We start from the raw sequence: 17,778 nt of genomic DNA on the forward strand, positions 1-17,778 counted from the left end.
TAAAACATTTCTATGCCACCCCATTCGCCGAAGCCTCGGGGCGGCTCACAACATAAAGTGTAAAGTCTATGTCCTTTTTTTGAGTCTCTTTAGCACAGTCTCAAGAAGAAAATGTTTGGGTTGCTGAAATCAATCCAACCAATGCAAAAATGCACACAAAAGAAATCCTTTGTTGAACTGGTGTTGCACAAACCTGTTGCTTGCCTAGGCTTTAGGAACCTCATCATTCTTCAAGGAATCGCTGACCACCTTGGCGGTCCTGATACTCGGCCCACAACTGGCAAATTTCACAAGAGGGCCATGGCCGAAGAACTAAAGAGCAAGCCGTGTGCCTCATTCTCCTGCCTACATCCTCTGGATGCACAAGCGGAAAGAGGATAAAGCACAAAGATGCTGTATAAACAATGCCACGACCTCCCAGCCCTTGAACACCCTCTGACCCCCCTCATTTCGAGTGGCCCCAACATCCTGCATGCTGCACACAAGTCTCAGGTGACCCTCCTCCCCCAAACTCACCAGAAACACAAATGCACTCAGCTAATGCAAGTACTCAACTCAAAGTTTGCTCATCACCTGAGTATTACCAGGCTGGGAAAAGGCAGAGCAATGGAGCTAGAGAGGGACCCTTCTCTATACTGCCATTACACCAGATGTCCCCCTTCAAAAGAGTCTGGCCCTCGTGTGGCAAGACACTCGAGATGAAACTCCTCCAATGGCGGCCTTCGAGGTAAGTCTCACCGCCCAGTAGTTCACCTTTTCGTTTCTCCATCTCTTACTACACACGTTCCGCAGGAACAGTTCACTGAATGGAGTTCCCACAGCAACCAACATTTAATAATCCAAACATGCACCTCAAAACGCATGAGACACGGCATTTACTGATGCAGGCAGAAAACGTCTGCGTTACAGCTCTTGCCACTCCTAGGCTACCACAAGGACATTTGGGCTGCTTGTGTTTGCTGTGATCTGGATCACCTGAACCGAGATGACCATGGAAGTCTTTGAAAACTTACTTCACAGTATTGAATGAACACCTGTTCTTGTGACTGACTCAAGGAAAGCATTTCAGAATAATCCAATAGAATAACCGTGTCCCCAAAACCCTATGAAAATAACTGCTGAGATGAAAGAGGGCAAGAACAAAGAAGACGGCACCTTCTTTTATCATTAATGCTAGTGTCTAAACACCACCAAGTCCCTGTTCATCCAACTGGTTCTGTTGGGAGCTCCACCAGTAACCTTGCAGCCACATTACTGAAATCAATTTTGGGCTCCCGGTATCTCCACTTCCAAGAATGTGACCAACTCTGAGTTTCATGGTCACCCAGTGCAAAGCATTTCTTCTGTTCATCCCGTACAAGTCCCACCAGACCCAGTCGCCTCTGTTGGCCCCTGCAAACCCAGACAGAACTGCTGAGAGACACGGGACGCTGTTCTCCTCCCACCTCACTCCACCGCATTTTGCCAGACTCTTGCCACAGGCTGGCCACCTGGCTTTTCATGTTCCCAAGGGAGAAACCCACTGCAACAAAAACATACATTTTTTCCTAGCAAGAGTTATGCCATTTCCATGGGCTCCCGTCTTCAGCTTCAGGAAGAGGCTACTTAGACTCAAGGGGAGGGGTCCGTCACAGTTCTAACTGATTCCATGCGGGCCTACCAGAAGCTCGCCCAGTGGGAAGCCGCTCTTCGGCTGCTCTTAGACAGTAACAAGACAGGAGGGGTGAACAGTGAAAGCGCTGGAAAGTGCCTTCCCTCCCCTTCCGTTATTGCACCTGGACTCTGCCACCTGCTGCCAGGACAACCCTCTGTGGAATCCTTTCTCCTCTCCTCTCTTGCAAGTTTGCCTTCAACCTTTCTTGACACCTCCTGGGACTGTCTGCTGTCCCAATGCACCCGGCTTCCTCTTTCCCTTCCCCATCTTTGAAAGCTCAACCAAGACTGCTCCAGATGTTCATGCAACTGTTAATCCAGGAGCGGACAGAAGGAAGAGATCTGGATGTTTTAGGATCCATCGCCTATCATGCATGGCAAATAGTCCAGCAGTTCAAAATATCTACTCACCTCTGCCTAAATTCACACATTACAGTTTCTGATTCAGGTGCTGAGAGAACTCTTTCTCCAATATTTCCTCTTGACTATACAGTATCTAGTGGGGTTCTCCTAACATTTTCAAACAATACTTGGGGATTTTTGTAATGAGTACTCTGCCAACTAATTGGCCCAAGTAATGAGCATATTTTAAACTTTTCATGTGCTTAATAAATTTTTCCACTTTGGAGAAAACAGTGTTAGTGTATCTTTGGCTCTCCCTTATTGCCAGAAGGCGTGCTGCCAAAGGTTCTGTATTTATTCTGTTTCTATACTGCCCAACAGCTGATGCTTTCTGGGCAGTTCACAGAGCACATTAAAAATAACAATAAAAGGTACGTCATATTAAAACATCATTTAAAGTTTACAATACAAAATTTAAAACCAAATTTTAAACATTATATATGTATATGTATATGATAACAACTTGTAGGTGAAAAAAGTTTCCTTAATGCATATGCATCTTGAAAATGTAAGCAAGGTTGCACACTTGCCTAGAGAAGCATGTTCAGCCCCTTTGGGCCTCTTCCTTCTCCCCAGAATGCACTGGATTTAACAGGCAGAATGGGTAAGACGACAAATCACATTTTCATATTATCGGATGCTGTGCCGTTTTATTTTATTTCCTATTTTACTTGTTGCTTGTTGTAAACCATCCCGAGATGCGAGTAGATGGACCGTTCATAAAAACTTTAAAATAAATAAAAATTTTCAGAACATGGAAATTCTCACCTAAGATGAGAGATGTTCCTTACATCCTGCCAAGGGACAAGCGGGTTTAGAGAGACAGACATTCTCTTTCGAAGAAAGGCCTCACACCGTAAACGAGGAGTTTGTGTGTATGTGATGAAAGTTTATCTTGCTAGACAATCTAGATCCAAACAAGCTGTTTTCGAGATGAGGAGAAAAGTGCAAACTCGTATTTGTTCTTGTGCATGCTTTGTTGCCACCAAAATACTCCTAATTTACCTTTAACATCCAAAGGTAAACATGGGGCGTATGTGAGAGAGTAAAGAGAGAAGCAAAAGCAAAACGAACGTGCTCAACTCAAGATATAATTAGTGTATAAGACAGAAAGCAGCAACTTGGAACTATCTGGGACAGCAGATGCCAACTCACTACATCAATTACTACCTTTGGGCCCGAGAAAATCACAGAAACAGAACAGTCTCTGGACAGAATTTCTCAGAAGTTCATGTGTGCAACTTCTTAGTTCAAAATATTAATTTGTTATCTTTTATTATATCCCACTGTTTTTCTATAAGTAACCCAAGATGGCTCGCACAATCAATAAGTACTAATTTCGAGCCCAGGCCGCTTGAGTTCCCCCTGCCACTCTACAGCCCTGCAGCATGTTGACACTTTGCACCGCAAACAAGACGCAAAGCCCCTCTAGCGACAATGTCAGTCACAGTGTGGCTGGAATCAGATCCTGCTTGAAAATCATACTAATGCAATTAGAATGGCACAGTTTACTTTCCCCCCAAGAAGCCAAGAATTCTAAATATAATTGTAACAAAGGGCATGCTAACAGGGGTTGATTTTGTGTGATTGCTCAATGCACCTCTTAGTATTTTAAGTATCAATAATTGCCAGCTATTTCACTGCTATTCTTTCCAGTGAAAGCATTAAGTGCTTTTGCCTGTTCTTAATGTGAGCAACCTACGCCTGCGCTGCCTCCTGGTCCATCGTTAGTTGGTGTTACAAGGGGTTCGGGAAAGCAGTCGAGTCCTCCGTGGCAAAACAGCCACAACCAGCTGGACGCTAGAAGGCCTAAACTGAAAAGTACTTTTAAGCAAGTACTCCTCTTTTGAAATTCTCAACATGCGGCATGTAGAGCATGCTTGCCTCTTAGCTGTAGTAAAACACTAGAGGAAGTTTTAATTCGATGCTAACAGAATTTTACTTCTTCATAGTAAGTAAATCCAATAACTGAGAATTAGATTCTAGCACAGGGATGAGCAAAATTGTATTAAGCTGTTGTACTGAATTGTTGTACGCCATCCAGAGAGCCTTACAGCTAAGAAGGTGTCATATAAATTAAATAAAGGAGGAGGAAAAGGAGTAGCAGTTTGGAAAAACTGGACAGAGTTCCAGTTATCACCAGATAAAGCCATACCAATTTACAAAGCAACATTTTACATCTTGCAGAGTTTTTAAAAAATGGAGTCCTGGGTGCCTAGTAGGTCCAAAATGTTTTTATCTCTCAGAGTGAGCAATCCCAATGGTCCCTAGACAATGGGTGTGGAAAAACAGGATATTCTGAATTCCCAGATCCATGAACCCAGAGAGCACTCTGACCTTGGAGCTGGGAATCGGTCTCCCTTCCCACACCCTGCCGCACCTGGCATGTAGGGAACCTCACTGGTTGTCCTCTGAGGTTGAGAGGATTACATTTGCAGGGAGGAAAGGCCATGATACAAGCTATCCCGAGGTGTTTCCAGCCATCTTCCTTTCCCTTCCAAAATGCTCCAACTGGGAGGTGATGGCTGTTCCCTGCTCCCCATCCAATGATCACGAGCCACGGAGCTGGACAGCCTGCAAGCATCGTGGTGGGGCTGCCCCCTAAGAAACCTTAGCGTTAAAATCGATGCTGCAGCCCCTGCGGACTGGAAACGCACAGATGCTGCACAAATACTGCAGCTGTACGATGCTGTCGGGGGTGACTTGGCTGACGGCGCACCAGCAATCTGTGCAGGCAGTGACGAGCTGATGGCACAGTCGCCAGATCGCAGTAAAAATAGTAGTTGGCTTTGTAAAAATCTGTAAATAGAACTCCAGGAAAGCAAGACGGCCACAACAGCAGCAGCACAGCTAAGGTCAAAGCAGAGAGCAGACACTGATCCGATGGCCCGGCGGCCTCCAGCATCAGCCAGAGCATGTGCGATGTTGTTTCTCCATTGTCCCGAGGAAGCAGGAGGAGGACACCAATCCCCAGGAAATGCCGTCATCACATCATAAAGATTGCCCTGCTGCAGCCGAGAGATGGATTTCCAGCTTTCCTGGGAGAACTGCAGGACCAATTTTATGGAAGGAGGGTTGAAAAATTGCCCGGAACTCAAAAGAGAGTAAAGGGAAGAAAAGGGAAGAAGGAAAGAAGCGTGAAGTGCCTGCCTTCTGGATTCCGCCCCTCCCTACCAGCTTTTATCACAAAAGAGAACAAGGGTGGAAAGTCCCAAAGAGGCTAACAGACAAGCCATCACAAGCACATCACTTTCTCCTTCCTGTTTCTAGTGATATAACTACTTTTGCTTCATACAGGAGTCTGTGGTTTTTGCATTTGCTAACTAAAACATGCTCCTACCTGATTTGAAGCACTAACAAATCATTTCAAGTGTTGTCTCCTTTTGGGAAGTAGGGATCCACGTGAAAACTAGAAGCACTCAGCAAGACGCGAATCGCCTTGACATCTGGCACATTCTCGCGTTACTGTGGCCTGCCCTCAGTGAAAAAGTCAAGCTGTCTGAACTGAACTATCTCAAAGGGCAGGTGGGACTAGCATGAGAGAGTGCTCCACGTATCGCATGGGAGGAAACCTCAGCAAGAATGCCTCTTGCGCAGCCATTGCTTCCTTCAGGAAGGCTTCTTATGTGGCCCCGCAAACCCTTATGTGGCCCTGCTGAGTGGAACGGATTGTATCTTCAGCTAGTTCGAAGCATAGTCTAGACTTTGGAAGAGAGGATCAGGCGAAAAGCCTGCATGTACCGGTGAAGACTGCTTTATGGCAGGTTATAGTTCACGCTGGGAGCTTTGGAGAGATTCATTTTGGATTTCACTATTTAGGAGTGCATAATCAATTCTTTACTAAATGCACTGGACCATTCTCCTCTAATCAGCCTTATTTATTTATGCATTTATTAATTATATTTTCATTGGCGCCAAAACAAGCCTTCCCTGGTTGGGTTACAAGCAGTTAAACGAATATGATCCAATATAAAACCAAGAAAGATCACAGGAAATATATATGTGCATAATACATAACAACATCCATAACATCTAAAATGCCTGGGAAAAAAGGAAAGTTCTTGAAGATAACAGTGTCGGCGGCAGACAAGCCTCAGCCTGAATTCTATTGCCTCTTCAAAGGCCTGGAGCTCTGCCATTCCAGGACTGAGTCAGCCACCAGGATCCTGCGGCTCGCTCTGTGCAAGGCAGTCGAAACAAGCATCAGTGGACGACCGCAATGGTGGAAATCTGACGATGGGATTCCCGTAGGGTCAGGAGATGCTGCACCAGGAGAGCGGGCTTGCACAAATGTACCTCAGGTTGTGATCTGCCTGTTCCTACCTACGATGGGAGCTGAAGGAGGACGGGAGAAATCTTTTGCTGCCGTTCTTTTCAAGGCTGCTGTGCTTGGTCCGTGGAAGCTCTGTGAGTATCCTGGGTCACAGCAACTAGGCAGAACTAGTCCTGGAAGATGAGGGGATGACCTCCTCCAATTAAGTTGGTCAGACCTTGCCTCCTGTACAAGGGGATGAGCTTCTTCCTAAAGAACCCAAAATTTCCACTGTGGCCAGTGAAGAGTGTGGATATACTATTCCAAGAAGTTATTTTTTACTTAATTTAAATCAACTCCTGTCTTGACAGTTACAACCATCACTTCAGCAGGTTCTCAGAGTGGCTTGCAAAAAGTTAAGATTACAATAAAGCAAATGAAAACAAAGAACCTTAACACATATGCAACTTGGGTGATCCATCTTGTCTCTCTCTCCCCTTCCCCCCATTCTGTTGCTCTAAATAGTTAAAGAAGTGTAAGGAAACAACAATTCTATACTCAGCATTTAAAATGATTTTAGAAGTTCCAGAAATATTTACTATGTTTTTCAGAGAACCTTATTTCTCACTAATAACAAAAAGACACATAGTTCTACATGCAATTCCAAATGCAGCGTAAATTTCTGGTTTTGATGGTTACTGTTCTGCTTCTAGTAATTGCAGGGTTACTGAATACTGAACTGTGATTAAGAGGTTTTAAATGCCATCAGCATAACTCTCATAATGATCAGAGGGTTTTTGGATTGCAGAAGGCCAATCCAGCCATGGGCTCAATAGCTTCCAGATGCTTCCAGAAGTATAGTGTGATAATCACAAGGACTGAGGGAACTTTCAAAAGTCAGAATTTAAAGGCTTTTCCACAGCTGAATCAGTAACTCCGATCACATTAGATCATCCACTGGGAATCTAAATAGAGAATAAAGCCCAAAAGGAAATCTTTCTGAAAAATAATTCTCTTACTAGAGAAGATGCATGTGAAATTCCAGAATCTGTGATGAGAATATTTGCTGTCCTGCGTCTCAACCACCCAAGTCCCCACAACCCTCTTCTGCTTGGAATCTCAGTGTGCATCAACTTAACAGCCCTCTTACAAGCAGTAGATATCACATGATAAACTGGATCGGTTGCACTGCCTGGAGTGCACATTAAAGACAGCTTTATTTTCCTCTGCGCTTACTGGCTGCCCAGGGGCAAGCTTTAAATGCCATCATGTCATTGAAAAATGCCCAGCATCTGCTCTGCTTTAGCTCCAGAGCTTCACTAGCTGTCCACAGAGTAACCACTTACTCAACTAGAGTTTCAGTTTTTAAACTTTTAAGGGTACCCGAAGTGATATTCTAGCTTTACATAAAAACAGTGCTGAGTGGAAAGAAAATGCAAGAAATCAGAATAGCAGATTCATGAAAACTCAACCCGAGCAGTTTAAGTAACATTGCAAGCTATGAGCACTTCTCGGGTCTAATTATTTAGACCTAAATCAATTTCACCAAGTATGAATGGATGAGCCGGCTGCCTGCTCTCTCGCACTGATGACAGCAATGTTAATTAGGCCTTGGACCTGACTCAGCCGTGTTTCAGGGACCACCAGCTCTTCCTGAGGGGCCCTTGTGACCTCAATGAAAACAGCACAAGGAAACAATGAAGAGTTTGTTTCTTTGCTTCATGCTGATTCAGCAACCTTTTCCATTTGAAACACAACACTGAAGAGAATCTTGTTTCTCTAGCTGTACACGTTTCTGCAGTGCAAAGTGAAAAGATGCGGTTATGGCACTTCCTCATCTCCTTTTGCTGGATTGCAGCAGAAATCTTTCAGCAAGGGCCACCCCATTCAATGGCAATAGCCATGTGACAGACCATTAAACTGACATTGTGATCCCCGGTGCCACAAAGATTAAGAGCCACGGCTTTAGGCATGCGCACCAATCACCTCTGCACCAGAATAATGCCCAGGCAAAAGAAAGTCCTGAATCCAAACAACCAAATGTCTATGCTGCATTTTCCTTCTGCACCAGTTCAAGACTTTGAGATTTTAGAGCTCATCCTGGAAAAAGTCGATGTGTCCAAAACACAGTGCTAGAGGAGAGCACTGTTTGTGAATACCCAGGACCAACAGAGAGACAAATAAGGAGGTCCCGGATCACATCAAGCCAGACCTTGTTCTGGAGGCAAAAACGACAAAACTGAAGTGGCCATACGTCGGGCATATCATGAGAAAGCACCGATGACTCACTGGAGAGGACAATAACGCCAGGGAAAGTCAAAGCAGAAGATGATGCTGAACACTAAGGAGTCGATTCATTCCGTCAAGAAAGCCACGGCCTCACAAGAGCTAAGCAGGGCCGTCAAGGACAGCCACTTCTGAAGGGCATTCATTGATAGGGTTGCTCTAAGGCAGAGACAACTTGACAGCACGGGACAACAACAACAACCATTTGGATTACACAACTAGATGGACTGTTAAGACTATAGGTCAACATGGCTATAGAAGTTGGACTACTATTTCAAAAGGAATGCATTCAAAGGGGAAACCGAGCTGCAAAAGAGCCATCCCTGACGGATGAATTAGGGTAATGATGGGTCAGTTCATGTAACAACAGACCACAATTTCTCCCTCACGTGCCTCATGGTGGCCAGGGTCAAACAAAAGCACAATTCTGAGTCAGTGGCTGAAAATGCAAGATGCCAGTCAGCACACACTGACATGTGATGCACTCACCATGGATCTTCACACCATTAGAGACCCAAACTGACCAATCCAAGTGCGGGGGGAGGAACCCTCAGCTATTCTTAAAAAAATAGGCTTCAACTTATCAAAGTCCCTATGGAACAAGCCATTCAGCTCATCCTTAAAAATATAGGAGGAAAACCATAAGGACAGCGATACCTGCAGTCAGATCCATCAGATCATTCTCCGTTCCTTCATTTGCCAGTGCTGCGTTCTGTTCCCCTTTCCGATTCAGCACCTTAGAAAAGCTGTTTGAGAGTGTGGAGAAGAACCCACGGGTGAAATAGCTGTCCTGCTCGCCACCCTCTAGCTTCGTGCTTCTCTCTCTCCAGTGTGGTGCAGGCTCAGATAGAGACCTGCAGAAGGGAGTCCGGAATGGCCTGTTTACGGGCATGGCTGCCATGTCTCCTGGGTCTTCTTTGTGCTCCTCACCGAGCGCAGTGTGTACGCTCAGTGGCTGTTCAACAGTCTTCGGTGCATCTGCTCTCTTGGTCACCCTCCAGTGAAGTCTGGGATGAGTCTGCCATCGGTAAGCTCCAAGCAGCTTGGCTAAATCTGAGCCTGTTTCTTCACAGAGCCTCTTGCTTTTCACTTGATGGCACCAATGATAGTCCTTCAGATTAGCTCTGAGCCTAGAGTCGCCATCCTGCTCTGACACTGATCTGCGAAAGAGTGCCGAAGGAGGACTGGAACGCTTCTTGAATACGTTCATCTTCTGCCTGACTTGCCTGCAGCAAAGCTGGCGCACTTCGGTGAAATGGTAGTGGGTGTCCCTCTCGAAGAACATGGATCCTTCGGGTCTCGTTCCAATCTGTGCCTGTCCCCCAGCTGAACCTACGCAAGAGTCTTCTCCCCTGAGATTCAGAGACAGTTTGTGAAGTCAATTTTCAGTTCCTGGGTTGCATGTCTCTGCAGCAGACATTCAGGAAATGACAAAAAGGAAAAAAAAAGTAGCAAAATCCCACAAATTAAGTGCGAGGCCAGTCATGCTTCTGCCACTCATTTTGTAACCGTGAATTAAAAATAGAATGCGAAAGTACCTTTAACTTCCACATAGCAGTATCAAGTAAAACTGAAGAGCAAACCACAATCTTCTAGTGATAAAAATAGGGTGCATCAAGATGAGGGTTCGCGCAAACACTAGCTGAAGATCCTTCAGTTCCTGAGCATTCTATCTTTTACCATGACAGTCTTCAAATCCAGAATGGGAGAGCCAAATCCATCGAATGCAAAGCAGCAGATCTCCCAGAGATGTGCATGAATGCAGCGCAGCAAGGGAAAGAGAGCAACAGCTGAGAGAAGTAATACTGCAAATACTGAAGGAAAATATGCACATGGGAGGGGTGGGGGGGGGGAGGTGGTGTTTAGTCAATCACTGACCGAAGCAAAGCAGCAGACCACTTTGAGGCAAGCTCTTGTGGCAAACGGAACATGGAAATGTGCATATTTTTAAAGTGAGCAGGGGTTTTTGTTTTCATAAATCTAATTGGAGTCAGTAGACTGGAAAGTAATATTCCTATCTAGTTAAGTAAAAGAGAAGTGGCCACCTCAACAAGTTAAGGAACAGCTGACGATATTAAATTTGCTAAAGAAAACATATCTGCTAATAGATGCAGGCCAAGTTTCAGACCAGATTGAAGCAATGTGCTCAGAAGCCCCAGAAAAATATGGGGTTGTAAGTGGAAATGCTGACAAGCCCCTGGCATTCATTTCTGCAATGGCAATCATGATGCCTTCTGGTTATTTCAAACAATCCTTTAGCTTGGCAGACTAATCCAAATGCACCAATCCACCAAGAAGCCCTGGGCAATTGCCCTTTTGTCGGCTCGGTGGTGAGCCTTCTGACCCATTTCCTCAAGCAAGACCACACGTGCTATTTGCATGACGCAGACTGACCCCCTTCCCTTTCCACAAAAGACGGGAGGTAGACCCTGTGGATCATGCTAGCAGGAAAAAAAGCAGGTCTCCAGTGGTCACCTGTGAGCATACGAAGTGGCTTGTGGGGAGTCAGGCCACAGAGCCCCGAACGTCAACATTAGTCGGTCCGTGGGCTGGAAGGCGCCCACTTGTGATGCTCACCTTTGTAGTTGGGTATGGCGGGTGCATCTTCACAGGCCAGGATGCTGAGCCTCAGACCGGTGGACCCAACTTCTGCCCACTCGGCTTATTCACCAACATTACGACTTCTAAGGTAAAGCACGCTGGCGTTCCTGGCATGTTGACACCACCCATGTTGGTTTCGTCCATTCCTGGGACTGGAACGCTGCCCCGGCCACTTTCCAAAATCGCTTTCAGCCCTTGAGCTGAAAGAGACTTAATGGCTCCTTTAAAGAGGCACGGTTTTTCTTGAATTCTACTGAGTGGCTACTAGCACTCCAAAGGATGAGTGACTGAAGAAGTGAAGGGTCATTTAACTGTCTGTTCTGATGGATTAAAAGCTGCCCAAGAATCACACCACCTTACAGGGTCTGTTTTTTGAAACTAGTGAACTATTTAGCCAGGGCAGTTTCCAGCTGCATTCTAGAACTGTATTTGAATTATTATGTATGCACTACCGACAGCAGTCAGAAAAGGGGCCATCAAATCTGTCCACACACCAACTGAATGCAAAGTCTGGGCATCTTTTTGGAAGATTTTAACAGCATATACAATTGCTGTGTTGCTTTGTTTTGAAAACTAAATGTACATTTATGATTGGAACATGACATAACCATTATGAAGAGTACCTTGATACAGGAAGCAAGATGGAAGCTATAGTCTGAAGTGCCTGCGTAAGCCTTGTCTCATCTTGGAAACTTAAGCAAGGTCAGCCCTGGCCAAAATCTGGACGGGAGACTTGTGTCCTGCACTGAGCAGCGGGGCTGGACCCAATGGGCTCCTAGGCCTCCCCCAACGATTCACTTAAAGGAAACTCTGCTGTCCGCAGCCCTTCATTCTTCAGAAAGCACCACAGCCAAAATTCTTACCCGGAGGAAAATGGAGTGGGAAGAGAGAAGCTGAAGTTCATAAAGTGTTGAATGATCTTTGTAGTCTTTTTTGCATTTTTATTTGGTTTACAAAGAAGTATTTGCCATTAAACTGTGAGCTGTAGATGCTATTTAGGGAGAGAGGCACCACATACTTTGCAAAGAAGGCAGTGGGAGAGATTTTCTGCAAATGAAACAACGGCATGCTTCATGCCCTCCTCGAATGGTTGAGCAAATTGGCTGCCAAGTATTCTAAAAGTGATTCACTGCTGTCTCATCCACATCTACTACAATTTAGCACGGATTACTCAGCAGCGAGCAATAATGCATGACAAACAGTGGCCGCTACTTTGCAAAGCAAGTTTGGCCGCAAACCCTTCAACGTTCACTGCAGCTGCATTAATAGGGATGTGTTTTCTTTTAGAACAATCCCATTCCATCACTCATTTAACTGATGCATCTTATGTGGGAATCAAATGATGTGCTCCTGCGTGCTTTGATGGACCAGGTTTCGGAAACAAGCTGAGAACCATGGGGAAGTTTTTGCTGTTCTTCCTTTTTCAGACCAGCATGACTTTATCTCTGAGTAAATGTAGATGAAGAGTTGCAGCCACTGCCGCTGCATGTTTAGGTTTGACCAAAGCAGTTTCGCTTCAGGCAAAATGTCCATCCGCAGAGGCAGCCAGCACCAGCGGGACAGCTGCTGGTGAGCAGCAGCAAGACAGCCAGCGAGGGTCTGAGAACACCATGTCCATGGCTCTCCAGAGTTCCCTCTGGCCCTCTTGATGTCATCTCTGTCACTGGGGCAGGAAGAAGAGGCTTCCGGTTCTGAATGCAATCAACACAAACACTCCATCGTTAGCTATACATCTGTCCCTCTCTCCTTGTGGAACCGGCTTTTCCGATTCGATATTCCAATTGTCTACCTTGCTGACGGACCTTTTATATGAATGGTTCATTCAGTGATGTAACAGCCTGAGAGTCTTCAGAGGAATTATTCGTTAAATACTAAATTATTAGTTAAATGCTGTGCCCAGAGACACGGGACTGCTCTGCGGTGGAGGACAAGACTGCCTCCTACCCGATGTCCCAGACGGCGGGCGACCATCTACCCCAGTACCGTCCCTCTACTTTTCTCCATGCTGGAAGGGGTCCAGAGCTGCACCATCTCCCAGCATAAAAAGGGTCTGGCTGCCCTGCAGACGGCGGCAGTGACGCCTGGCCATTGGACCCGCTCATCCCGGGAAGAGCAGCATTCCTCCCCACCCGCTGCTGCTCCCAAACAGAAGCTGCAGCAACGAGGACTGGGACTCGCCCACGCATGGGGCAGAGCGCTCGGCTCCCCACTCGGCCGGGGGAACGTGCACGGGCCTGCCTGCAGCAAGGGGGCGACGGTCCGTGCAGCCCCAGGCATGGCGGGTGGCTGGTGGCCGAGCGCACTGCACTTCAGGCGGCTTTCACATTTGCAGCTGCCAGAGAGAAGAGAACGGTTCCTCCTTGCAGCTTCCCTGGGATGCCCCGGGAGGAACAAGGGGGAGGAGGCAGGGAATTAATTCTGTTTCCCTCTTCCTTCCACCTTCCTTTTTCCTGCTGCCCTGTATCTGCCTTGACTAATTCTGCAGGCAGAAACTGTCCTTTTTAACTGCTTATGTATAAACCACTCTGGGAACCCTTTTGGCTGAAGGGCAGTATAAAAACACTACAAACAAACAAACAAACAAACAAACAAACAAACCACAAGCTCCAAAAATTAAAACCAGGAACTGGCAAGCTGCAGAGATCCAAGAGCAGGGTTCTCTTCATAGCTGGTTCTTACTGTTTAGTAGAGCCACTGTACCCTGTGATCCATATAGTTGCACCATGATTAATAAAATTGCTACACACACACACACACACACACACACACACACTTTTATTGAAAGCTTCCCTTCCTCCACATCCATCGGGATGAATGTGCTTAGGACCTGTGTGGGAGAATTCCAGGCAAGGAAGCAGCGATCACCAAGGAGCAACAGCACCACTGAGTACCAGTGGGAAGGGAGCATTCCTCGTTGGCTCCCATGAGACTTTCAGTTCCTCTCCGAACCCCAAAGAGGAACCTCTAAGGAAGCTCTGATGGGTTCGCAGTACTGTTTCTGCCCTCTCCCCCATGCGCTGTATGTGGGGCAAAGGGAAGGGAGCTGGCGGTCTCTCAAGGCCACCTGAAAGCTCTTACCTGTGGTCAGCGGACAAATTCCCAAATGGGGACTGCACAGCATCCGTGCAGGGTCGTCCAACCAGTCGCTGCTTATGCCTTCCAGAAACATCAAAGAAAACCTCTTCTTGGGGCAGGAAATTCTGCTGTGCCTCTGCCACAGGGGATGGGTGGTTCCTGATCACACCAGTCTCAAAGAAGTGGCCAAATTATTCTCACTCTACCAGGATTTTGGACGGAAAAAAGCCAGAATGCTGAATCACACAGAGCCAAAGCAGCTTCTTTCACCCATGGAAGCCTCTGACTTTTCTGTAGGGGCAGCGCTCTGGCCCACAGCTCCCATCCGCCCCAGTCAGCATACCACTGGCAAGGGACTATAGAAGTTGTGGGTCAAAACATCTGGAGGGCCACACAATGCCCAATTCTGGCAGTTTCTCCAGAAACTGCAGCACACACAGGGAAACGACCGAAATGTTTGGTATTGCTGACTTCGGTCAATCTTTCTCGAAGAATTCTTATCTAGGATTTAGCTGTACTGCTTTCAGAAACTGAGAGTACACCCACATAGGAAGGAAGGATGCTGGCTTTTGGCTTGAGTAGTGCCTGGTTTCATGCGAGCTTCAATTCACAGCCCCAGCATGGTTTAGGGAGTATTTCAAAACCAGTAGCCAAAGTATTTATCATCACTCATGGAATCTGCCTCGTTTCTTCAATTCCCAAAGGTGTCTGCTGTCTGCTCACTGTAATTATTGCTATCCAAGCGTTTTATAACAATGGAAAGAAATGTTTTCTGCCAGGTTCCAGCAACAAGAATGAAATCATTCTCTTTGTACAAGAACAGGATCAATATAGATCCAAGCTTTGGCTAACTTAGTAGAACTCGCAGTAGAATCAAAGACATGAAAGCCAGTGGTTAATCAAGATCTAGGACTCCCTGAAATAACGAGGAACCACGGATAGAAAAAGGACTGAAATTTCCACCCATTTAGAAGGAAAGTCCCTTCTTTTTGCACATGATTTTGGTGCAGATTCCAAAAGGCGGTGCTGAGATCAAAGCCACGAGATTCTAAGGCACAGATCTGCTTTCACATGGAAGTGATTATAATGCCAGCAGAGCAGCTGAAAAATTAGTCAAGAGAGACAGAACCATTTGTGCTCTTTCAGTGCGCATTCTTCAAGGTTGGAAAAAACCGAAAGCCATAGCCGCTTCTCCATATGGTATTATATGCATGGACTTTTCCGCATGGCTGTGCAGAGAAACTCACTGGCTGCGGCTGCAGCTTATTGCAGCTCATCATGAATCTGCTTGAGAGGGCTCTTAGCGAGAACTGTGTTTCAAGCCCCTCTTGCATTTCAGTCAAGAATTCACCAAGGCAAAGAAGATCAGAAGAACAAACCACTCCGAGGTGACCGTGGTAACACTGCTAGCAGTGTGGAGTGTTCAGATCTAAAATTCCTGAGGCCTGCTGAAGATTAGTGAGGAATGACCGAATTTCTAATGCAACTCACTGGTAACTGCAGTACTGAGGAAAGGCAAAACTCTCACATATCATCTGGCCTTGTTTATTGCATGCATTTCTGTGTGGCCCGATAGGCAGGTCACAGGAATTATAGAACGAGTTTGAAAGAAATGAAGATCCATTGCTCGCAGGAACAAGCTCTTCCAGCCAAAGTATCCTCTGCAGTCTTATGCTTACGTGTCAATGAGATGCCATGATCCAGTTGGCTTGCAGGAGAGTGCATGGAGACCCTTCTTCACATGGATTTTCTGTCAAGTTGACTTAAAGGCCCAAATATGTGGCCATATCTATTTTTCCTGGCTGGCTCAGCATCAAACCCAAATTCATTTCAAGCACACACCCTTATTTCTGCAGAACCAACATTCTGAGACCCCTTTTTGGGTTCCCCACCCTATGAGGCCTGATACGTAACTGATCTCTTTCCTGTGTTGGGCAAAGACCTTTTTCCACTAGAATTTTCAGCTTTTGTTGCTGTTTCATCAGGAGGTGATTTTTTTAAATTTTATTTTATTTATTTAGACAACTTATATACAATTGTTTTTAAACCTTGCTTTAAATTCATTGGTTCTTTTGTGGTGTTTTATCTATTCTCAATAATAGTTAAAATTCTTGAAGGGCTGGGTTTATTGATGGAATTATATTGTGCAGCACTTTGAAAAACTGGATTGGAAAGCCAGTGGTGATCTCAAAGGCCACCCATATATTAAATTAATAGCTGTATATGTTTTTCCCAGAGCAAAAAAATCAGAAGGGTCAAGAACTAATTCCTAGACACCCACTTCCTTTCTCCTACTTGTGGCTCCATCTGTTTCCCAACTGTGATCCTTATTTTAGATAAGCTCTCCTTTTCTTAGGGAAGTCTACAAAGCCGTACCTGCCGTGTTCCAGTGAAAGCATCACCTTTTCAAACATTGAGATCAACACTAAAAAGGTCGTCCGAGTAAGAACTCGTCAAATTTAGGAGCTGCAATGTAAGGTGAGGAAATCTCAGAATATAGTTGCTAATAGCGCTTCTGACATTTATCACTAAGAAACCATGTTCACAGGCAGGATCAATTTGTAAGCAGTCACAGCTGTGATTCAAAATTTCTGCACAAGCCAGGAAGCTACTCTGACTTCCAGGAAGACAAACACGGCTGAACAGTTGAGCACTTTAATGAGACAGATGGTAAGATAAGCCCAGTTCAGTCTTCAGTCATGATTATTTTGCTTCCTGGTATTCTCAGAATCGATGTTCCTCAGTCCTTCACTTTCTTTGTCTTCGGTTGTTGTGAAACAAGAACAATATAACCGTTGGCTTCAAAAGGAAATAAAACTGAACTGTTATTTTCTACTCTGATTGTCTTACTTTTCGATATAAGATTTAAATATATAATATTTCTTGGTTAAAAAGTTCTCTTACAGCACTTTTTACATCAGTGTAAAACGTTGGCGTTAATGAAACCACAAGCTCTGCACTAGGACTGAAACACTGCTATCGCTCACAGTCCTGATTCGTCGACTGGAACAGCTCCTGTGCGGGCACCCAGGCTGCAGCGCTTGGCAGAAGCAGCGGCAGTGAAGAGCAGTGAAAAAAGCTGGGCTGTAATGCAAGGTAGCGATGCTTCAGTCCGTGCACGCTCCCGCTGCTCCGAAGTACCACCTTGGTCCACTTGGCAAAAGAGGTGAACATTTCGCACAGTCGTAGCGACAGGCCTGGTCTGCCTGCCACAGAAGCAATTCCTGGGTTGTTCAAATCAAGAATTGCTGGATTTGCCCTCCCGCCCCTTGAGATCGGCAGTAGGGGCTCTCTTCTGGGAGGCTTTCGTAAGAGATATCAGGAGGCAAAGTACCCGGAGGAGGGCCTTCTCTGTGGTGGCGCCCCATCTGTGGAATGCGCTCCCCAGAGAGGTCCGCCTGGTGCTGTCGTTATTTGTTTTTCGGCGCCAGGCCAAGACCTTTCTATTTTAATTCATAAACAGTATTTTAATAATCTTTAATATTTATAGTTTTAATTGTGCAGCCAGT

General features: G+C 45.7%; 1 protein-coding gene across 8 annotated transcripts in view; it reads right to left on the reverse strand.

The window, feature by feature from the left end:
* The window catches only part of RASAL2 (RAS protein activator like 2), a 206,580-nt gene that overhangs the window by 136,651 nt on the left and 52,151 nt on the right, over window positions 1-17,778 (reverse strand). For 7 of the 8 annotated variants that reach the window (XM_044439124.1, XM_044439123.1, XM_044439120.1 and 4 more), the window contains exon 1: window positions 9,251-17,697. The exons of the other annotated variant lie outside the window; for it this stretch is intronic. In XM_044439124.1, the coding sequence (XP_044295059.1) occupies window positions 9,251-9,878 (628 nt within the window). In that variant the 5' untranslated portion in view covers window positions 9,879-17,697. Of the gene's footprint in view, window positions 1-9,250; window positions 17,698-17,778 lie in introns of those variants that run through there. 8 annotated transcript variants of the gene reach the window in all.

This window comes from Varanus komodoensis, unplaced genomic scaffold (genome assembly GCF_004798865.1).
Source record: "Varanus komodoensis strain SLA01 unplaced genomic scaffold, ASM479886v1 scaffold34_1, whole genome shotgun sequence".
NCBI lineage: Eukaryota > Metazoa > Chordata > Lepidosauria > Squamata > Varanidae > Varanus > Varanus komodoensis.